At 37.7% G+C, this 24,364-nt stretch overlaps 2 protein-coding genes across 2 annotated transcripts; both read left to right on the top strand.

Annotated features, from left to right (window-relative positions):
* The first annotated feature begins 1,161 nt into the window (after positions 1–1,161).
* LOC104115286 (glycolipid transfer protein 1-like) lies at positions 1,162–6,644 on the top strand. The gene is made up of 7 exons (XM_009625879.4): positions 1,162–1,301; positions 2,471–2,600; positions 3,566–3,621; positions 4,156–4,286; positions 4,483–4,618; positions 5,646–5,777; positions 6,301–6,644. The coding sequence occupies exons 2-7, from the start codon at positions 2,483–2,485 to the stop codon at positions 6,334–6,336; spliced, it is 609 nt and encodes a 202-aa protein (XP_009624174.1). The 5' UTR covers positions 1,162–1,301; positions 2,471–2,482; the 3' UTR covers positions 6,337–6,644.
* Positions 6,645–8,292: 1,648 nt separating this feature from the next.
* Positions 8,293–10,400, top strand: LOC104115287 (multiple organellar RNA editing factor 2, chloroplastic-like). The gene is made up of 4 exons (XM_009625880.4): positions 8,293–8,767; positions 8,996–9,093; positions 9,192–9,257; positions 10,058–10,400. Exons 1-4 carry the CDS (start codon positions 8,382–8,384, stop codon positions 10,198–10,200), a joined length of 693 nt encoding a protein of 230 aa, XP_009624175.1. The 5' UTR covers positions 8,293–8,381; the 3' UTR covers positions 10,201–10,400.
* The last annotated feature ends 13,964 nt before the right edge of the window (positions 10,401–24,364 follow it).

Raw genomic sequence — 24,364 nt, 5'->3', positions numbered from 1 at the left:
TGTTGGCCAGAACATGTCACTTGCACACGTGGTGCAATTTTATTGGCCATTTAATTTGGCTTAGCATGCCTTGTCATTTTGACACGTGGCATGATCCCATTATCTCTTTCGTTTGACTTGGCGCGCCACGTCATTTGACACGTGGCACCAAATTGGGTCTCTAGGAAGATGATATCTTGGGTTTAATGAAGTGAGCTCATCACTTTAGCCCAATTAACTGGGCTACCCAATGGATTAAGACTTATTTATTTAATCTATATATGTTGGACTTATATAACTAATCAAATTATATTAGCCCAATAAATTTATTTGAATTAATATATCTTGAATTTAAAATATAATCCAAATTATTTTACGGATTTAATTTCAATAAAATTTATATGCCTACACAAAGTTTTCGAGTCGATCTTAGAATTCAAAGATTTCTATTAGATAATATCACGCAAATATACAACGAGAAAAGAAAGAGAAAAAATCAAATTGTTCGGAAATAAATTCATTAGAATTAAGGATTTCAAATATATACTTATCATTTTTGAATAGTGAGAGTCATACTTTTGAGATACGTGTCTTAGAGAAAGTTACCATATCAGCACATGTCTAACCGTTGCACGGACAATTTATAGAAGAGAAAAACTTTAAAATGTAAATGGAGTTTTTCAATCTTGTTAAGTATAAAGGAATTACGATTATGGCTCTTTTTATACCATCTCTAAGTATGCAATTATTAAAAAATTTTAAAATTTGTTATCCCAATTAAAACTTATAAAAAAACAATTGACTCTTATAACCCGTTTGGACATAAGATTTTTTTCACTTTTTTTCGAATTTTTTTTACTTTTTTCGAAATCAGTGTTTGGCCATAAAATTTTTAATTTTCACTCGAAGATGAATTTTGAAATTTTTCGAAAATTTAAAAAACACCGAAAAGCTATTTTTCAAAATATTCACTCAGATCACTCACAAAATTTCAAAAACAACCCAAAACTATATTTATGTTCAAACAAACTCTAATTTTCAAATACCATTTTCACTTGAAAAAAAAATTTATTTTTGTTTTTAGAATTTTACAATTCTCATGTCGAAACGCCCACTTAGTTCTCCAAACTTGGCAAAATATACACAAGTAGATTTGCGCAGTCAAAACGACATCGCACCTTCGTTTCGCAACCACCGAACCCGCCGTGGTCCTTAGTGTGCGTATAAATAATTAAATATCAAAGCTTCTTCAATTTGTTGCTCTCACTGACAGTAGCGTTCTTCGGAAGCTCGAATATTCAGAGAGAGAGCATATTCACAAGGTATTTTTGTGTCAATATTCAATTCTCAACCATACGGGCTCATTTTGCTTCGACTCATTCAATTACTTGTATCATTCAATAAATTTGAAGATCGATCTTGCATTCATGTATTCAGATCTTATTTGACTCCTTTTTTGTTTAATTAAAATCAACTTCCTTTGATTGGACGAGCATTTGTTATGCATTTAGTTAGATTGCGTGTAGAAAGGCGGATCCATCATATGAGCAGTGAGTGCAAGTATATTTACTCGCTTGTACTCCGATTATGCATATGCATATAGAAAGTTTACAGATAAAGATTAATTTTTTTTTTTTTTTTTTGTGTGTGTGTGTGTGTATGTTTGTATTATTTAGAAGTGTATCAACTGCTTTTAAATCCTTGATCCGCTTCTGCTTGCTATTAACATTGAACAAACTAGTTTTTTGATCCTTTTTGGAGTAGATTCATAGGCTTACCAAAAAAGTCAGTTATCTTTTGCTTAAATCATTCAAGAGTAGTAGACTGATGCCGAAGATTAATTGAATTTGATCATGCAAATTCTGAAGCTAAGTTTATGGATACTCAAGTTGATGTAATAATAAGAATCTAAGTAATCTGGTGATCTGAGCGTTTGATTGTTCGGTCTGTCAATTCATTTATGCTAGTACCATCATTTTCGTTGCTTGAAGTGGTTGGATGCATCGACAATTTTCGGCTTGGCCTATCTATAGTTGAATAATTTTACAAAATAATATTTATACTAACTTTGAACTTATTACTACAAAGAAGTAGCGAGTACAGTGGCACAACCATTGCTAATTGATTATCAGGATTTGATTCTTTTACATTGTGGTTGTTCTTTACTGTATCTTACTCTTTGTAGCATTCTATTGTTGCCTTTATCATAATAAATCCAGTAATCTCAAGTTCTGCTCATTTTCTCAATTGGTTGGCTTGGCATCTAAATATGTAGCTTGTAATAACTTTTGGAGTTTCTTTTGACTATATGTTGATATTACCCACCCTTAGCTTCAAGAATAAGAGAAGTTTTACGTCTTATTGTCTTTGAGCTTCATTATTGTCAAGGCTTTCCACTAGTGTTGGATAAACTTGTGGATTAATTGTTAAATTGACATGTAAATGTACTTCCCTGGGATATTAACTGCTATGATGCTATAATCTGATGCAGTAAAGCACAGTAATGGAAGGCACAGTCTTTGCCCCTGCTTTAGAAGGAATTAAACATGTCAAGTCTGAGGAAGGAGTAATGCTTACCAAACCTTTCTTAGATGTCTGCAAACACATATTACCCGTAATAGGTACTATATCTTGTGTTTTAACTTGGAATTTTTAATCTGTTCTCCTGCGTTCATTTGACATCCAACTATACATTTTCACTGATCCCTTCTGCTTTGACTTCTTGAATAGTCAAAAAAAAAAAAAGTTAGCCTGGTATTTTAATTTTATGAAGAGTGTCACTTGAGCTTCTTGGTACTGCTGATAGATAATACTCTAGATAAGCTCCTTTTATTTTCTCTGTCAATCTAATGCTTGATCTTAATTTTCCCAATGAAATCGGGTTATGAAATTGATCAAATTGGACTTTTAACCCTCTTATAATTTATGCAAGAAATTAGGATGTTGCAGTGTCTACCTTATAATGTTTCAATCTTGGCAAGTATGATGTGATGGCATTGCATTTTCTACTACCTGAGCTATGTATTTATCAAGATGTCGCTTTGAAGATAGAGCTTGGAGAAAAAGAAGCTGAAATGTTACATTTTGGTGTTTGGTTCAAAAATTTGAAGAAGAGTCTCAACAAAAATATAATATCTGTTTTTGCAAAAACTGTTTTAAAACCAGAAATCAAGAAAGAATAGCTTTTTTGGCTTTTGCAAAAAGTTAAACTTTTCTTTCCTGGTATTTGGTTGCAAAACATAAAAAAAAAAAATGAACTTTTTTTCTGAAACAAGTTTTTTTCAAATTTTTGAAGCATACTCCAAGCCTGGAAACCCTTCTTACTCTTAAATGTTAGTTGCGAGTTAAACTTGGGAATAGAATTTTATCCCAAGGGCTCGTTCCTTCCAGAAGGATGTAATGGTAATTTGTCGAAGTATTTTCTCTTCTTCTCACTTCTATGTTGCATAAAGCTTCTAATTTGAATTCCCTGTTTCAGTTTCCTTTGTAAAGGACCACTGATTCTTAGTCATTTTTGTCTTGTACATCTCAAAAGAATGTTGGACGCATGTTATTTGATTATCTCTTTGTTTTGTTCTAAATCTAGAAAAGTTTGGAGCTGCCATGGCATTGGTCAAGTCTGATATTGGTGGAAATATAACGGTCAGTCTCTCATCTTTTGCTTTAACTGAACATTTCTGGTTTTTTGTCTGCTTATTTTCTATTGCTTATATTTTACCTTCTATTTCTCAGTAAAAAATGCTTTTGATTTTGGAGTTTCACAGCATTTGTTCTAGTAAAGTCCTTTTATTTGGGGGTGCAGGATAATTTTCTCTTCTGCGCCTTTCTACCACTTCTCTACCCTGAATGAGCAGGAAAGCCCTGTTAGATAATGCTTTCCTGTAATCCAGCATGTCTGAATAATGGGTTTTAGTCACATTTTGTAGAGTAATTATCTTGAGAACAATGAGTTTATTCGGCCAGGCAACTGAACTAGCTCGACCTTGGTTGAGGACCTTCTATGTTATGTTGCTCGATATTCTTGGGCACTTCATTCCTTGAACCATGCAAATGTCTTCTGTTGACTTTGTCCTGCTGCAGTGCTGCATATAGCTAGGAAACCCAGCCGATATCTCGTTTTTGCAAAATTTTAGATGCTTCATTACTAAAATCTAGTATTGAATATTGATGCTGCAGAGGTTAGAAAACAAGTACTTGTCAAACCCAACAAAATATACAAACTTGTACAGCATGGTGCAAGAAGAGGTTGAAGCGAAGACAGCAAAAGGCTCTTCCAGTTGCACAAATGGTCTTCTTTGGTTGACAAGGTTGAGAATAATTCTCTATCTCATCTAACTTAATCTCTTTTGTGCAGCCATTCATCTTCTCGATGATGTCTTTTCCCATGCTCAGAGCTCACTCATACAAATCACTCAGCAGCATGCATGTCCATGCTGTTCCACAATGCATTAGAATTCTGGTTAACTGAATTGCAATTAAAAGAATCTGTCATTATGTCTTTAGGGCTATGGATTTCTTGGTGGAGCTGTTCAGGAATTTACTGGACCATGGGGACTGGGCGATGTCACAAGCTTGCTCTGATTCATACAGCAAGACGTTGAAAAAGTTTCATGGATGGTTAGCGAGTTCAAGTTTTACGGTAACTGTTTCATATGCCCTGAACTTCGCTTCTAGTGCTATTGATCTGGAACAGTTGCATCTTTCCCCATACTTACCATGCAGACTATGAGATTCTACCTTCTGGTCTTGGAATGCGTTTGCTACTATTGATCTTTCCAGAGAAAATCCATGTTGGCTTATTTTGGTGTTCCGGTTACCAATATTATCTGCTTAGCGGCTATACTCTTTTCTTAACGTTATAGTTTTAAGATATGTCATAGACAGTCAAATGCACATTTAGCTTCAGTGTTGTTTCCTAGTATATGAATGTTGGTCTAAGCCCAGTGGCCTTATATGCTGCTGCTGACTAATGGTGTGAACTGCACTTTACTGATATTTAGGGGGAAAGAACTTTGATATTTCTGCCATCCTTTTTTTTTGGTCTATATTTCCTCTCATGTTCTTCCTGAGCTGAGGGCCTACCGAAAATAGCCTCTCTACCTTCTCAAGGTAGGGATAAGGTAGGCGTACTCATTTCCCTACTTGTGGGATTACACTGGGTTTGTTGTTGTTGTTATTTCCGCTCATGTTCATGTTGGGTTAGTTATTCTTTAAAATGCTTTCTTCTTTGTCAACTCGGAATGTAGTTTTTTATTTTTCGCTAGAGAGGTGAAGTTGCAGTAAATATATATTTTTATTGCTTTTCATTCCGAAATTAAAATTTCTGCCATCCTCATTTTTCTCTATATTTCCTCTCATGTTCATGTTAGATTAGTTATTCTTTAAAATGCTTTCTTCTTTGTCAACTCGGAGTGTAGTTTTTATTTTTCGCTTGAGAGGTGAAGTTTTTATTTTCCACGGTGTGGGATATTACTGGGTATGTTGTTGTTGTTGTTGTTGAGAGGTGAAGTTGCAGTATATATATATATAGCTTTTCACTCCGTTATTAAAATTTATACTGAAGTTGGACCAACCAGCCAGACATCTGCTTTTAGTTATTGCTATTTTTGAACTCCTCTCTCTCTCTCTCTCTCTCTCTCTCTAACAACACTGAACTGTAATTACAGGTGGCAATGAAGCTCGCTCCAGATAGGAAGAAATTTATGGATGTAATATGTGGGACTGGTGATATTAACAGTGACATTGGACAGTTCTGCACTACTTTCTCACCGCTTCTCGAAGAGAACCACAAGTTCCTGGTAAGATTTCTTATTGGCGGATATCTATCAGATAGATACTTGGATTTTTTGCTGGGCTTACACTATTGTAGTTGTTCTTTCCCAAGCCCTACCTAAAGAATGAAAAGAAAAAAGAACTTGCTCCACTTTCCGGCATATTGATCTTTTAGATCTTCCTGGATCCGCTTCCAGGGGCAGAGCTAGAGTATTACGTATGGGTTCGGACGGACCGAGTAGCTTTTGCTAGATCCTGTATTTATATTAGGAAATTCATTAAATATTTATAAATATTTGATTGTGAACCCAATAACTACGAAGAGATATAGGTACGGTGGCTAGTTCAGAACCACTAAATTTCAAATCTTGGCTCCACATCACTTCTCAAATGGGTATAGGTAATTGTCGTCAATTTTCACTGCATGACTGATTAACTCGTGGAATAGCTGAAGGGCCTCTAGTAAGTAGTATCATGTTTTCTTGCATTTCAATTCAGGGAATATAAACGGTGACAGTAAAAACTTGTTTACCGTTGTTGCCATTGCAGGCCAGCGTAGGAATGGATGGTCTGAAAGCATCTTAAGTCTAAAGGAAGTTTGCAACTCAGTTGAGATTCATCCACACTGTGAGAAACTTCTGAAACAAGCATACTTCCTGCTTTATCCTGTTGTACCATGAGTAGCTATAACAGCAGACAATGAGCTTTCTTGTCGGAAGACATTGGTTTGTAACTTAAAATGAAAGGAACTGGATTGAGACAATAAGTAATTCTGGAGAACAATTTGACTCAAATATTTAATTTGATTTTCCAGATCATGATCACCTTTTATGACTTTACATGTTTCAGACTTCAAGTGAATGTATTGTTCAGTAAGTATTATTGTCGCATAATTCTATTTATTTGTGAAAATTACAAGTTTGTCCCTGTCCTGTTTCAACATATTAAGATTTAACAGCTGTTTATAGAAAAATACAAACCCATAAATGGCTCAAGTAACCAACACTCAAAGGTGTAGCCTAGCGGTCGATGTGGTTAAAATGAACCAAGGAAAAGTTTTCAAAATTTTCAAATTCTTCAAATTCCAGCAGAGACAACGGTGTCAGGTGGTTTTTTGCTGAAGCTTTGGTTGTTATAGTTATTCTGTACTTGAGCTGGTCGGAGATAGCATGCATTCTATGAAGTCGTCGAGGATTTTTGCTTAAGCTTTCGTGGAAAAAGTTAAGCTTTGGTGGATATAGTTATTCGGTACTTGAGCTGGTCGGAGATAGCATGTATTCTATGAAGTAGTCGAGGTTTTTTGCTTAAGCCTCACCCAATGAAAGCATAGGGCTGTAGGATGGATCAAGATTGCCAAAACAACGTTAATTGGTACATTTAGGAGTCGCTTGGTAGCCGGTTAGAGAGGAGTTATTCATGTATTAAAACTAGGATAATTTTGTACATTGTTTGGTTAAAAGAAAGGGAAAAAATAATCTCCACATAGAAGCTAGCATAAGTTATACAATGTTTGATTTTTTTCCCCCTCTTTTTCACATAAAATGTAGCATTGCTAATACAATGTTTGGTTCTTGTTTTTCTTTTCCGCATAACTAATACATGTATAAGTTATGAGAGAATCCATGTATTATTTAGGGTAGAAAGTGGAATAACTTATACATGTATTAGTAATACTTATATTAAAACACAAAATGACAAAAATGCCCTTTATTCAAACTTGCAATTTTTTGTTTAAGAATATATATTTAAACTATACTAACAATTTTAATAAAATAAAGTAAGCTAATAATAAATAACACTCACATTACATTTATATTACTAATTCTTATATAACTATCGCATAACTAATCCCAACATGACTCAACATTGCATAACTAATACATGCATAATTAATCCCTGCATTACTTATTCCTGCATAACTAATACATACATAACTAATACCTGCATAACTAAAGTTGTAAAATTAAATGAGACGAAGCTACACAGTAATAGCATCCCTCTTAAGTCTTAACTAAGAAAATGAAAAGCAAAAATAACTCCATAACTCTGTTTACCGAAGAAACAGTTCGCGATTATCATCTAATTTGAGTTTTGATCTTCCTTCATAAAATGCTCACTTATAGCACTTTCCAGTAATGATGGCTGTATAATTGCTAAATTATATAGCGTATATAGTCTAATTAAGCTAAGATTCGTATTAATCATTGATGCTCCATCCATCATGAGCCGCATGATGAATGACAAATAATATCTTCTTTGCAAAAGTTGATATACGTTGTGATTTAGTGGTAATAAAGTTTCAACTTCGAACTCTATTACAAATAAAAGCTTAATATTTAAGTAGAAAATAAAAAAATGACGAATTCATTATCTACTGAATTTCGAATATTGTTGTACTAATCTTCAAAAATTTCTTGATTATTGAAAAAGAAATTTGTTTTGCCAATATGGGCTTTTCCCTAGAACTGGCCCAACTAGCTGTCTGGCTCGGTCCATACAACGCCCAAAGTACTTGTCTATTCTTTCGGAGATATTTTTCCAATTTCGTCATCTGTTGCTAAACCCACAAAACCCGCTCCTCTTCAACCCACTCCCTTATCCTCCCCGACACACTACAAACTCTGATCACTATGGCGGGTACAACATCCACTGCATTCCGTGCAACTTCTCCAACTCTCCTCGACTTCGAACCTTTCTTCCCTAACCCAAAATTCATACCCGCAAATTTCCCCCTTCAAACCCGCTCCACGGCCTCGATTTCCCATTCCCTCCGGGTAGTAGCTCCGGAAACGGGTCGGGTCAACACAACCAGATGCAGAGCCAACCGCTCCGCTTACTCCCCCCTTAATTCGGGGTCGAACTTCGGGGACCGCCCGCCCACTGAAATGGCTCCGCTTTTTCCCGGTTGTGATTACGAGCACTGGCTTATAGTTATGGATAAACCTGGAGGTGAAGGTGCTACGAAGCAGCAAATGATTGATTGTTACATACAAACTTTAGCCAAAGTTGTTGGAAGGTAATTGTTTGTGCTCTTTCTACTGTTTATGAATAAAAAAACAAATATAACTAAACGTAAATGAATTAATTTTTACTTTAAATGTTTATATGAATTATGCATGTAGTCTGGCCTCATAAATAATTTTATGCTGGATGTGCCTTTGATTTTCTGTAGCGATATTTTTCTGGAAAAAAAAAAGTACTTACCGAGGCATGTGAAATATTTCTTATGAATTGTGATATTTAGTGAAGAAGAGGCTAAGAAGAGGATATACAATGTTTCATGTGAAAGATACTTTGGTTTTGGATGTGAGATTGATGAGGAGACGTCGAATAAGCTTGAAGGTCTGTGTTTGGATCATTTTATCTATTGTGTCAGCTAATGCCTAAGTTTGCTGTTCGTGCAAAATCTGAAAACTTTGTGTTTTATGGAATCTGTATAGGTTTGCCTGGTGTTCTTTTTGTCCTTCCAGATTCGTATGTTGACCCTGAGAACAAGGATTATGGAGGTACAGCTTTTTCCTTTTCTGACTTTCCTATCCTAATATGCAAAAAATGAGCTTTTTCTCTCTAATTTCATTTGGTCTTTTCCACATTTGCGCTACACTTGCTAGGATTTACTGTAGCTTTTGTCCGTGCTTGATATGAGTCGCAAGTATTTTTCATTCAAAACCAACTCGTTTTTTAGCTTAATATTTGTGCTAAGGGTTTATCCTTCTAAAGTAACTCATTGGAAATCATGATAAAGGAAGATATATTCCTTTTGAGAAGGGTCATGGTGATGGACCTCTAGTGATGATTTTTACTGGAAAGTTTGCTACTTTTTTATAATGATGTGTAGGAAAGAACTTGGCGAAGCCAGAAATTTCTCCAAAGTTGTTCAAACTTGAAACGAGTGAAAAAAATTCTTCGACAAAGGGTGTTCAATATATGTTATATACCTCTAAAACTTAATATTTTATCTATATATATTAATTTTTCGGATAAGGGTGTTCAATATATGTTATATATACCCTGGAAAGACGTACTCAACCATTTTGATCTGTTATGGGCATGAGTGCTCCTTAATTCTACGTTTAATACCTTTAGCCTACTTCCTGGTCCTGCTTTTCATTCCTTTGTTTTCCCTTTTAAGTCCTTCCAGTTTTGCGCTGAAGATCATTGTTTAGTAAATAAACAGAACTGACAAGAATTGAGCTTTGTCTTGTGATATTGTGTTATAGCTATCATGTTGGCGCCCTCTGTATCTCATCATTGTATCTTAGACTTTAACCTGATATACATCTTTAACATCTTTTTTAACTGCCAGCTGAGCTATTTGTGAATGGAGAGATAGTTCAAAGGTCACCTGAAAGACAAAGAAGAGTGGAGCCAGTGCCCCAAAGGGCTCAAGACAGACCCAGATATAATGACCGAACACGTTACGTCAGGCGCCGTGAGAATTCGCGGTGACAACTCACCTCTTGTATAATATGTGTTCCTATTTTTATGTATCTTGGTTGGGGAAAAAAGACTCTATCATGAGAAGAGAAGGTATGTCCTGTTCTTGCTTTCGTGTAAGCTCTATTGTTATGGGACATTCAGTGATTTAGCTGAAACATTGAAAAGATTGAGCACTTAATTGTCAGTAATGGCTCAAGCAAGTTCTTTCATGTGTAAAATTTTACAAGTACACTTTATTTGTGATGTACTATTTGAGATGTCATTTTCACGACCCAAAATCTAACTAGTCGTGATGACATCTAACCCAACCCGTTAGGTAAGCCAACTATTCACTATCCAATTCCAATGTAATTTAACAAGACAATTAAGTAAAAGAAAATAACTAAATCTTATATATTCCCCAAGAACTGGTAGTACAAATCATGAGCTTGTAAGAATAGAGTTTACGAAGCTGGTATGAAATAAATACATTAGCTGTTTGAAAAGTACATAAACAGAGTTTTATGAATCTATGGCTACCGTGAACAAGAGGCAGCACAACCGGAACGCAGATACATCTTCAAATCCCGCTCCCATCGAACACAGCAACATTAGCAGCCAACATCTGCACGCAACGTGCAGAAGTGTAGTATTAGTACAACCGACCCCATGTACTGAGTAAGTAACAAACCTAACCTTAGGTTGAAAGCAGTGACGAACTTGTACCAAGGTCGGGTCCAAAACTAATAGTCCACAACAGTGTATAACCACATAAAGCAAATAATACAAGAAGTAACTCAGAGATAAAATGCTCAGCTAAATCATGATTTCAAAAATAATAATTCTTCCTTTCAAGTACATCACTAAAAACCCAAATCGTTTACCGAAATTGCCAAAAATATGAATAAGTTTGGAAACAATAATTTTTCCCGAAATTCTTTCAATAATAAATGAGATGTTTTATTTTCTTTCTAGATAACCCGTGTAAAACAAATGTATCACTATGCCCATCTGTCAACATGTGTGAGAAATCATGAATGATGTAATATCGTACAATATGAGGAAAAATCTATCTCTATGCCTGTATGTCATGTGTGCATGTCAATGCGATGCAACTCAGTGATAAAATCATATGCATACTCTAAGAGTATCATTTCACTCAGTACTCCCAGTCACTCAGTCCTCACAGTCACTCATGCCTCACAGTCACTCAATCCTCCCAAATCACTCGGCACCCGCGCTCGGCACTCGCACTTGGCACTCGCACTTAATAGGTACATGCACTCACTAGGGGTGTGTACAGACTCCGGAGGGGCTCCTTTAGCCCAAGCGCTATAATCTGCACGGACAACTCATGTGCTGCACGGACAACTTACGTGCTATAGTATCAATATCTGTAGCTGCACGAACAACTCACGTGCTATAATAAAGCCTATAAGGCCTGCTGCAGACGGGCAACCCCGATCCACATAATAATCCTCACAATCAGGCCCTCGGCCTCACTCAGTCATCAATCTCTCCAGTCTCTCTCTCATGGGCTCACAATGTCATAAAAATAGTCCGAAAATGATGATATGATGTATCAATAAATAACAACAGAGACTGAGATATGATATGTAATGACATGAATATGACTGAGTATGAATTTTCAATTTAAAACAAATAATTCACAGCGATATGACCTCTCTGGATCCCAATAATACTGGCACATAGCCTCAACATGATTTTTAATATGATTCTTAGCTCAATTTCTTTAGCACATAAAACTACATAGAAAATGCCAAGATTATTTGACTATAAAATTCCACGGAAACAATTACATCACAATTTTCATGGTGCACGCCCACACATCCGTCACCTAGCATGTGCGTCACCTTCCAACAATTCACATAATACATATATTCAGAGTTCATACCCTCACCTCCAAGATTAGAAGAGTTACTTACCTCGAACAAGCCGAATCCAATGCCGAGCAAGCCAAACAATGCTCCAGAAATTTCATTCTGCGCGTATCAACTCCTGAATGGCTCGAATCTAGCCACAATAAATTTGATTCAGTCCACACAATTTACAGGAATTAATTCCATATCAAAATACTAATATTTTCCCACAAAATTCGAAATTACACTCCAAAAATTGTTCGTGGGGCCCACATCTCGAAACTTGACAAAAGTTACAAAATACGAATGTCCATTCAACCACGAGTCCAATCATACAGAATTTTACTCAAATCCGACATCAATTCGACCCTTAAATCTTCAAATTAAACCAAGAGGGTTTTCACAATTTTCCAACTTAATTCACCAATTAAATGTTAAAAACAACCATGGATTCGGGTAATTTGACCAATATTGAGTTAAGAACACTTACTCCGTTGTTTTCTCTGAAAATCTCCCCAAAATCGCCTCTTCCCGAGCTCCAATCCGTCAAAAATGGCCCATTTTCCAGAACTTAAACTCTCTGCCCAGTCATTTGCTCTACGCGATCGCGAAAAACAGTTTTTCAACTGCCCAAATTTTCTTAATCGCGATCACGGAAATGGCCTCGCGATCGCGAAGCACAAAGCAGACTGCCCACACATTTTACCCTACGCGAACGCGAAATCACTCACGCGATCGCGGATCACTACCTCTCAAACCTACGCGAACGCGTTCAGCCCCATGCGATCGCGTAGAGCAATTACCTTCCTTCATCTACTGCTGAAATCCTTCTGCGCGAACGCGACCTCATCCACGCGTTCGTGAAGTACGGCTTAATACACTTATGCGATCGCGTTCCTTCCTCTGCGACCACATTGAACAAAAATACCCCTGCCCCAAATAAGCTTACGCGATCGCGTCCCAATCTTCGCGATCGCGAAGAAGGTTTGAAACACCAGAAATCAGCAGCTACCAGCACTGCAAAAATGAAGGAAAATAATCCGAATACCATCCGAAACACGCCCGAGCCCTCGGGACCTCAACCAAATATACCAACAAGTCCTGAAACATCATACGAACTTAGTCGAGTCTTCAAATCACATCCAACAACACTAAAAACACGAATCATACCCCAATTCAAGCCTAATGAACTTTGAAATTTCAAGTTTTCACAAACAACGCCGAAACCTATCAAATCACGTCCGATTGACCTCAAATTTTGTACATAAGTCATAAATGATATAACGGACCTATTAAAATTTTCAGAATCGGATTTCGACCCCGATATCAAAAAGTCAACCCCCCGGTCAAACTTTCCAAAAATTTAACTTTAGGCATTTCAAGCCTAATTCCACTACGGAACTCCAAATAATTTTTCGGACTTGCTCCTAAGTTCAAAATCACCATACAGAGCTATTGGAATCATCAGAATTAAATTCGGAGGTCGTTTACACATAAATGAATATCCGGTCAACTTTTCCAACTTAAGTTTTCAATTATGAGACTAAGTGTCTCATTTCACTCCGAAATCCTTCCGGACCTGAACCAACTAACCCGATAAGTCATAAATCAATTATAAGGTATAAATTGAGCAGTAAATGGGGAAACGTGGCTGTGATACTCAAAACGACCGGTCGGGTCGTTACATTCTCCCCCACTTAAACATACGTTCGTCCTCGAACGTGCCAAGAGTTGTTCTTAACCTTCAAATCTCTATTCCACCTTACCATGCACATACCCGGGGTTGATCTCACGTCATCCTATTCTATATAGACCTGACTACACAACATAGCTGAAAATCATTAATTTAACCTTAGTCCAAAAACTATGGAGCCAAATTTCTAACATCCAGAATTCTTTTCAAGACCCGAATCTGACATTTACACACTGTATAAGCCTGAACAAGCTGTATCCAGCCATAACCATAATCCCAGATATAATCACACAACATACTATACAACTCGCATACTCGTAGCACCATTTCTGATCACAGTAACTACACAAAACCAATCAAGTACTAGTATAAAACCCCACATTCAACAGAACCTCATTCCGAAATCTTCGTACAATGTCAATGATGAAAGAAACAATCAAAAACTCATAACCACTCATCAGATCAACTAGACATGGAGCTCTCTCACCCCAACCAGAACCATAATCCTCTCCTAAGCCGACTTTCAATATTATCCTCCCGAATATACCATAATCAAGCCTGATAGTACCCATTCTAGGTCCAATGACCTTATATTATTAAACACAACTATCCCACATACACGCCACATCAACATAACTCAAGCCACAACTGCGTAATCTGTGTATGCAAATATGGAAGATGTCTCAAGGAAGAGAACCGTATTGCAAGTTCACAAGCACTACCACAACCGCATTGTTAGAACCAACTCCTCAAATTTCGTGAAGAGGATAACCGTAAGTGCATGTACACAATTGTAGAGGAAGGAAATTAATAGATCAGATAAATTATTATAGAAATAGAATTCCTACATACGGCACGGACAACTCACGTGCCAATAATATGAATCGTCCGACATGGTCACAGGCCTCTAGTCCCAGCATATCATACATGAGCAATTAAACAAGTACACTTGTATATGATAATGAAATAAGATTCTCATACTCCTGGACTGGTAGAAATAGCACGCCATAGTGTAAGCACGTGCAAAGTCTGCTATCACACTTCAAATCGACAATTTTTTTTAACGCAGAATTAGTAACTACCCCATTTATTTAGGGAATCATCTTCTTTGTAACCTCAAGTATAGCCCAGATAGTTCTCAACAAAGGTACGAATACGGGAAACGTTATAACTTTACGCTTAACAGTCAACTCTAGGCATATAATAGCCTAAGCATTCTTCCGAGTATGAATACTTACTCTAATGACCGCACATGGGCTCAAACCTCACATATATGCGCACTCATAGCGCATAGCTATCACAAATAATTAGCGCAACTAGGGCCTCCACTGAGTTTTAAATAAAATAGTCACCTCAAATAGGTCGCAACCCCGAAATAATATACTTCTGAGAACTTCCAATCTCCCAATTTATCGAACACATGAATCACCGTAAGTGATCCCAACTCCAGCACTAGAATGACTAACACATCTTCCATTCACGATAATCCCATGAGGAATACTTTCATAATTCTTCCGTGACACATAACAATAGTTTGAATATCACCGGTCTATCAACTAGGTGAGTACTGCAATACCGATGAACATCCGTAAGTCAAAAAACAAAGCGCCTTCTGAAATGCGCACCCTTATCAGGAATTACCGAGCAGTTATAACATTCATCGAAATATTTGAAACTGACCATGCTGTCCAACATTCGTTATCTTCTCTTCAAGACTGAACTGTCACCTTGTACATGTAAATCCTAATCCCGCACACCACACCACATCTATTATGCCATCATGTGACAAGCACAAGAATCCCATTATCAACTCTAAGTCACCAGCAAATTGCATAACTGGTTAGTTAGAAACCTTCCTCTTGCTTCCTTCCAGGAGAAAATCACAATACACAATACGTTTCCCACACCAGTAGAAAATATCCAGTCCAAACCATGGTAGAAACTATTACGAACACTTTGAAATCCATCTGCACATAACCAAGCTATTAGAACTAAATTCCTCTAACTCGACCAAACCACGTGGTATTTATATGAGTAATTATGATGTGGTGAGACTCTACAGATGCTTTGGTGGCAATATTCTCAAGTCAACTTTCTCAGCCAAATTTAAATTCAATTCTCCACATATACGCCCTGCTGGCAGAAAAGAAACTCCCCACTCACATATAAGGAACATACATACGTAGATTACTCCGCAGGGGATAACCCACCTGCTTAGCCTCAAATTGGTATCTTGTTATACCCTTTCGCAGTCACAATTACTAAGCAATCACTTAATCTTTTCAAGTCCAAACTTATTAACAAGACATGAGAATTTAGTTTGCCCCAAAATTTAACAATGTGAACAATCCTTCAAAACATTCATACTCGAGACTGTACGTCACATCAAATCGAAAATCAAGCACCCAATGGCCTTTCCTTTACATTTTAAGGAAACACTTCTCGTCATATTCAAATCGTCTTAACATATCCCGCGGTCACATCATACCTATCACACAACCATTCCACCGCTCATCGAGCCACAAATTCCACTCGTAGGGTCATTACCGGACATATGAGTCCAATTGTACAAGTTACAACTGAAGCTACCGAGCTTAAGCTGCGGTCTAACCATGGCCTCAAGTCCTCCAGACTGGCCTATCACCAAAACACAGGATACTCACCTCGAACCTCGTCCATGGAATCACAAGCCGGCGATTCATAGCTGATACCGAGCGCTCATGTGCGCATACGAATGCGTGGAAGGAATTCAAAGAGTTATATTTCAAGCTGAATCAACTCCGCACGATAAAGAAAGAAAGATGGAAAATTATCCTAAATGCCCTGTAGCCTCTCGAAGATAAGTATGGACGTCATCATACTGATCCGTAAGACTCTACTAGACACTTGCTCATGACTTGTAGAACCTATGAACATAGAGCTCTGATACCACCTTGTCACGACCCAAAATCCAACTAGTCGTGATGGCACCTAACCCAACCCGTTAGGTAAGCCAACTATTCACTATCCAATTCCAATGTAATTTAACAAGACAATTAAGTAAAAGAAAATAACTAAATCTTATACATTCCCCAAGAACTGGTAGTACAAATCATGAGCTTTTAAGACTAGAGTTTACGAAGCTGGTATGAAATAAATACATCATCTGTTTGAAAAGTACATAAACAGAGTTTTATGAATCTAAAGCTACCATGAACAAGAGGCAGCTACAACCGGAATGCAGATACATCTTCAAATCCCGCTCCCATCGAACACAACAACATCAGCAGCAAACATTTGCACGCAAGGTGCAGAAGTGTAGTATCATTACAATCGATCCCATGTACTGAATAAGTAACAAACCTAACCTTCGGTTGAAAGTAGTGACGAGCTTGTACCAATGTCGGGTCTAAAACTAATAGTCCACAACAGTCCATAATACAAGAAGTAACTCAGAGATAAAATGCTCAGCTAAATCACTATTTCAAAAATAGTAATTCTTCCTTTCAAGTACATCAGTGAAAACCCAAATCGTTTACCGAAGTTGCCAAAAATATGAATAAGTTTGGAAACAATAATTTTTCCGAAATCCTTTCAATAATAAATGAGATGTTTTATTTTCTTTTCAGATAACCCGTGTAAAACAAATGCATCACTATGCCCATCTGTCAACATGTGTGAGAAATCATGAATGATGTAATATCGTACAACATGAGGAAAAATTCATCTCTATGCCTGTATGTCATGTGTGCATGTCAATACGATCCAACTCAGTGATAAAATCATATGCATACTGTTGGAGTATCATTTTACTCAGTCCTCCCAGTCACTCAGTCCTCACAGTCACTCAGTCCTCACAGTCACTCAATCCTCCCAAATCATTCGGCACTCACACTTAGTAGGTACCTGCGCTCACTGGGGGTGTGTACAGACTCTGGAGGGGCTCCTTCAACCCAAGCACTATAATCTGCACGGACAACTCACGTGCTATAGTATCAATATCTGTATCTGCACGGACAACTCACGTGCTATAATAAAGCCTATAAGGCATGCTGCAGGCGGGCAGCCCCGATCCAAATAATAATCCTCACAATCAGGCCCTCGGCTTTATTCAGTCATCAATCTCTCCAGTCTCTCTCTCATGGGCTCACAATGTCATAAAAATAGCCCGAAAGTGATGATATGATGTATCAATAAATAACAACAGAGACTGAGATATGATATGTAATGACATGAATATGACTGAGTATGAATTTTTAATTTAAAATAAATAATTCACAGCGATATGACCTTTGTGGGTCCCAATAATACTGGCACATAGCCTCAACATGATTTTTAATATGATTCTGTCACGACCCAAAAATCTCACCTATCGTGATGGCGCCTATCTCTATACTAGACAAGCCAACAATCTAAATAAATCACCATATCCACCAAGTTTGAGAACAAAATACTTAAATTCAACGGAAGAAACTCACAATTTCAAATATCACACTCCCAAAACCCGGTGTCACTAAGTACATGAGCATCTAATATGAATACAATATCTGACCGATAAAAATCACTGTCCGAAAGTATAGAACAATACAATAATTGAACAGGAAAGAGAGACAAGGTCAGCAGACGCCAAATAGCTACCTTGATAGTCTCCACCGATCGTACTCTGAAATCTAACAGTCTCCGTATCCGGAAGCACCTGGATCTGCACACGAGGTGCAAAGTGTAGTATGAGTACAACTAACTCAATAAGTAACAAGACTAACCTCTGGGTTGAAAGAAATGATGAGATCCGCATGTACAGTCCAGTAAAAATAATGGTACAGAAATGTAGGCATGCTTTCAGGTTCAACAGTTAAATTCAGTACAAGTGAAATAGATCAATACTGCATGATATGAGGAATATGACATCTCAGTAGCAAGACCTCCTGTAGATACTGGTCACCAATTATTCGGTCACTCGGTACAGTTTATGGCCAGTCCAGCCCCGGGGTATTCCAACCCGTATATATATACACATCGACTGACAGTCAGTCATTCAATACCGTATAAGGCCAATCCAGCCATGGGGTAATTTATCCCCAAATGCAAATGATACGGACAAGATCCATGTCCAGGTAAATTCATTACAATATAAATAAGTAAGGCAAGTCCATGCTCTGGGAAAATCCATCCCAAATATATATATAAGCAGTAAGTAAGGCAAGTCCATGCCCTGGGAAGTCCATCCCGAATATATATGATTATCTACGCTCACTGGGGGTGTGTACAGACTCCGAAGGGGCTCCTTCAGCCCAAGTGCTATAAATCAACCGCGCTCACTGGGGGTGTATGCAGACTCTCGGAGGGGATCCTTCAGCCCAAGCGCTATATAAAGCCGATATGGCCTACTACAGGCGGGCAGTCCCGATTCGTATAATAATAAAGCCAATAGGTCCTGCTGCAGGCGATCAGCCCCGATCCATAAAATAGTAAAGTCAATAAGGCCTACTGCAGTTGGGGAGCCCCGATCCAGAACAATAATAATGTATAAAGCCATTCTGGCCTACTGCAGGCGGGCATCCCCGATCCGGAATAATAATAATGTATAAAGCCATTCAGGCCTGCTGCAGGCGGGCAACCCTGATCCATTTTAATAAAGCATATAAAGCCAATATGGCCTACTGCGGCGTGCAGCCCGATCCCATAATTATCCTCACAATCAGGCCCTCGGCCTCACTAAGTCATCAATCTCTCCAGTCTCTTTCTCATGGGCTCACAATGTCATAAAAATAGCCTAAAAATGATGATATAATGTATCAATAAATAACAACAGAGACTGAGATATGATATGTAATGACATAAATATGACTGAGTATAAATTTTCAATTTAAAAACAAATAATTCACAGCAATACGACCTATGTGGGTCCCAATAATACTGGCACTTAGCCTCAACATGATCTTTAATATGATTCTCACCTTAATTTCTTCAACACATAAAACTACATAGAAAATGCCAAGATTATTTGATTATAAAATTTCACGGAAACAATTACGCCACAATTTCTATAGTGTACGCCCACACGTCCGTCACCTAGCATGTGCGTTAACTCCCAAAATTTCACATAATACATGTATTCATGGTTCATACCCTCAGCTCCAAGATTAAAAGAGTTACTTATCTCAAATCGTATAATTCTTTACTCCGGTATCCCTTTGCCTTGTGAATTTGCCTCCAAACGCCTCGAATCTAGCCACCATTAATTTGGTTCAGTCAACACAAATTATAAGAATTAATTCCATATCAAAATACTAATATTTTCACAAAATCTGAAATTACACTCAAAATATCGTCCGTGGGGCCCATGTCTTGAAATCCGACAAAAGTTACAAAATACGAACGCCCATTCAACCACGAGTTCAACCATACAAATTTTACTCAAATCCGACATCAACTCGACCCTCAAATCTCCAAATTAAACCAAGAGGGTTTTCATAATTTTTCAACTTAATTCACCAATTAAATGTTAAAAACAACCATGGATTCAGGTAATTTAACCAATATTGAGTTAAGAACACTTACTCCGTTGTTTTTCTTGAAACCCTCCCAAAACTCGGCTCTTCCCGAGCTGAAATCCGTCAAAATTTTCTATTTTCAGAACTTAAATCTACTGCCCAGTCATTTACCCTATGCGATCGCGGCAAAAAACCCGCGATCGCGAAGTACAAAATTTTTCTAACCCTTTTTTTACTCTATGCGATCGCGGCTATTCTCCCGCTATCGCGAAGAACAAATTCCCCAATAGCCTTGTCCAACTTCTTCCGGACAGCCTCTAGTATAATGATCATAACGTTTTGTACACAACTTCAAATGACAAATGGTTTACATTTCTGAAAACTAGACACAAAGGACTACAACTTTCATTTTTGAATTATCTCCAAATTCCTTATAGATTGCGAGATATAAGCTTCCAAAATCGGGTGAGTGCAGCAGAAAATTACCTCTACGCGATCGTGAAAGGCCATCCGCGATCGCGATTCACTGGCCATTTTTTCCCATTTTGTGCTTCGCTATCGCGGCCAATTCCACGCGATCGTATAGCACACTACTGTAGCCAAAAACCAGCAGCTTTAAATGGCCTAGAAATGGTCTGAAACTACCCCGAAACTCACCCGAGTCCCCCGGGACCTCAACCAAATACACCATAAAGTCCCAAAACATCATACGAACTTAGTCAAAGCCTCGAATCACATCAAACAACGCTAAAATCACGAATCACACCTCAATTCAAGCTTAATGAACTTTGAACTTTTAAATTCTATTTCTTGTGCCGAAATACATCGAATCAATCCGTAATGACTTCAAAATTTGCACGCAAGTCATAAATGACATAACGAAACTATTCCAATTTTCAGAATCAGATTCCTACCTTGATATCAAAAAGTCAACCCCCGGTCAAACTTCCTAAAAATTCAACTTTCGGCATTTCAAGCCTAATTCTACTCCGGACCTCCAAATAATTTTTCGGACACGCTCCTAAGTCCAAAATTATCATACAGAGCTATTGGAATCATCAAAACTCTATTCCGGGGTCGTTTACACATATGTCACCATCCGGTCAACTATTTCAACTTGAGCTTCCAACATGAAATTTATTCTTCCAAGCTAACTCCGAAATACCTTAAAATCAAAACCGACAATTCACACAAGTCATAATACCTCATAGGAAGTTATTCAAGACTTCAAATAGTTGAAAGGAGCGTAAATGCTTAAAACGACCGGTCGGGTCGTTATAATCTCCCTCACTTAAACATACGTTCGTCCTCGAACGTGCCAAGAGTTGTTCCTAAGCCTTTAAATCACTGTTCCTCCTTACCATGCACATACTTGGGGTGATCCCACGTCACCCTATTCTATATAGGGCTGACAACATAACACAACTGAAAATCATTAATTTAACCTTAGCCCAAAACTTAGAGCCCAATTTCTAACACCCAAAATTCTTTTCAAGATCTAAATCTCACACACCGTATAAGTCTGAACAAGCTCTATCAAGCCATAGCCATAACCCCAGATATAATCACATTACATACTACACAACTTATATGCCCGCAACACCATTCCCAATCACAATCACAGTAATTACTCCAAACCAACCAAGTACAAGTATTAAAACCCCGCATTCAACAGAACCTCATTCCAAAACCTTCGTACACTACCAATGATGAAAGAAACAATCAAAAACTCATAACCTATTATGAGATAGACAAGTCATAGAGCTCTCCCGCCCCACCCAGAACCAAAATCACTTTCTAAGCCGACTTTCAATATTATCCTCCCAATATACCGTAATCAAACCTGATAGTACACATTCTAGGTCCAATGATCTTATAGTATTAAACACAACTATCCCATTGACATGCCACACCAATACAACTCAATCCACAACTGCGCAACCTTGTACCCAAAATAGAAGATGTATCAAAGTAGAGAACCGTATTGTAAGTTCAACAAGCACTTCTACAACGACACACGAATCTAATAACGGTAACCAGCTCTCCCAGAGCTCACATTAAGATCAACCTGCACGGACAACTCACATGTTATCGTATCAATATCTGGACCCGCATGGACAACTCACGTGCCAATAACATAATCCGCCTGGCATGGTCACAGGCCTCCAGTCCCATCATATCATACAAGAGCAATTAAACAAGTACACTTGTATATAATAATAAAATAAGATTCTCATGCTCCTGGACTGGTATAAATAGCACGCTATAGTGTAAGCATGTGCAAAGTATGCTATCACACTTCAAATCGGCAATTTTTAACGCACAATTAGTAACTACCCCGTTTATTTAGGGAATCATCTTCTTTGTAACCTCAAATATAGCTCAGATAGTTCTCAACAAAGGTACGAATACGGGAAACGTTATAACTTTACGCTTAATAGTCAACTCTAGGCATATTATAGCCTAAGCACTCTTCCGAGTATGAATACTTGCTCTAATGCCTGCACATGGGCTCAAACCTCACATATATGCGCACTCATAGCGCATAACTATCACAATTAATTAATGCATCTAGTGCCTCCACTGAGTTTTAAATAAAATAGTCACCTCAAATAGGTCGCAACCCCGAAACAATATACTTTTGAGAACTCCCAGTCTCCAAATTCATCAAACACATGAATCACCGTAACTGATCCCAACTCCAGCATTAAAATGATTAACACATCTTCCATTCACGATAACCCCATGAGGAATACTTTCATAATTCTTCCGTGCCACATAGCAATAATTTGAATATCAGCAGTCTATCAACCAGGTGAGTACTGCAATACCGATGAGCATCCGTAAGTCAAAACACAACGCGCCTTCTGAAATGCGCACCCTTCTCAAGAATTACCGAGTAGTTATAACATTCATCAAAATATCTGAAAAAAAAAATCTCACCACATCATAATTACCAAAAGAACCGAGCATACCATCACCCATACTGATCCAACTTGTTACCAATTTGTCCTATTATCTCCGAGTTTCTTCTGAACTAACTTCAAGTTGACACTTCTCCTTGTCTAAACTCCACGATCCTTACCCAAAGCTCACTACAAGACATCCTAACATACAACTACACTGCCTTAAAGCACATAAGCCACTGTATTCTTCTTAAGCACCACAAAGTACCACAACCGAGACACCCACTTTGAAGGACCTTATGTGAATTTAAAAATTATTTCTCATTCCTTTCTTATATTGAAGTGTAGAATCCATTAGAACCTTCTCGAGAGTCACCCATTTTGCTCAAATTCAAATTGCACCGCCCTAACGGGCCAAAAGACACGTTCTCCTTTAGCACACTCTAACACTCCAAGAAGTAACCTTGCCTTAACAAGACCACTCAAATTCATACTTCGTGCGCACTACATCCTTCAAAATAACAACCTAATCATTCCATAATTTATATATTTTCAGAAAGTTATAACCCGTATCCAGGAATTTTCTTACCCGAGTCATCCTCGATCTCTACCTCTACAAGTCATAACTAACCCACAAGTATGCCTCAGACCAAAACTAAAATTTTTAACATATATCCATGAAATTGAATTGTCAATAGCAGGCTCCCCACTTGGCTCAATGCCATACAACAAAACACTCCATAACTCACAATACCCACACTTTATTATTGTCATATTACTGCAGTCTGTTCAACGAGAATTCTTCTCAAGCTTACGCAACCCCCACCATAAAATGCCTCAATCATCCGCTAAGTTCGCATTTATTCTCGTGACAGTCTAGTCAACTTTATCAACAAGATTCAAATTCAAATCTCAACACATACGCCTAGCTGGTAGAAAAGTAACTCTCCACTCAACATTATAAGGAATACACCTACGTAGATTACTCCGCAGGGGGTAACCCATCTGCTTAGCCTCAACTGACATCTTGTTATACCATTTCGCAGCCACAATTAATATGTAATAACTTAATCTTTTTTAGTCCAAACTCATTAACCAAACATGAGAATTTAATTTGTCCCGAAATTTAACAACGTGAAAGATCTTTCAAAACATCCATACTCGAGACTGTACGTCACATCAAAACGAAAATCAAGCACCCAATGGCCTTTTCTTTACATTTCAAGGAAACTCTTCTCGTTA

The sequence above is a fragment of the Nicotiana tomentosiformis genome, chromosome 6 (assembly GCF_000390325.3).
Source record: "Nicotiana tomentosiformis chromosome 6, ASM39032v3, whole genome shotgun sequence".
NCBI classification, from domain to species: domain Eukaryota; kingdom Viridiplantae; phylum Streptophyta; class Magnoliopsida; order Solanales; family Solanaceae; genus Nicotiana; species Nicotiana tomentosiformis.
The sequence above is the reverse complement of the archived record's forward strand: the minus strand, read 5'-3'. Positions and strand labels throughout refer to the sequence as shown.

Excerpts from the sequence above, each read along its gene's own strand:
- LOC104115286 (XM_009625879.4), top strand. The coding sequence starts at position 2,483 with ATGGAAGGCACAGTCTTTGCCCCTGCTTTAGAAGGAATTAAACATGTC. Across the intron at positions 2,601-3,565 it reads ACACATATTACCCGTAATAG|AAAAGTTTGGAGCTGCCATG; the intron begins GTACTATATCTT and ends TTCTAAATCTAG. Across the intron at positions 5,778-6,300 it reads AAGAGAACCACAAGTTCCTG|GCCAGCGTAGGAATGGATGG; the intron begins GTAAGATTTCTT and ends TTGCCATTGCAG.
- LOC104115287 (XM_009625880.4), top strand. The coding sequence starts at position 8,382 with ATGGCGGGTACAACATCCACTGCATTCCGTGCAACTTCTCCAACTCTC. Across the intron at positions 8,768-8,995 it reads TTAGCCAAAGTTGTTGGAAG|TGAAGAAGAGGCTAAGAAGA; the intron begins GTAATTGTTTGT and ends TGTGATATTTAG. Across the intron at positions 9,094-9,191 it reads GACGTCGAATAAGCTTGAAG|GTTTGCCTGGTGTTCTTTTT; the intron begins GTCTGTGTTTGG and ends GAATCTGTATAG.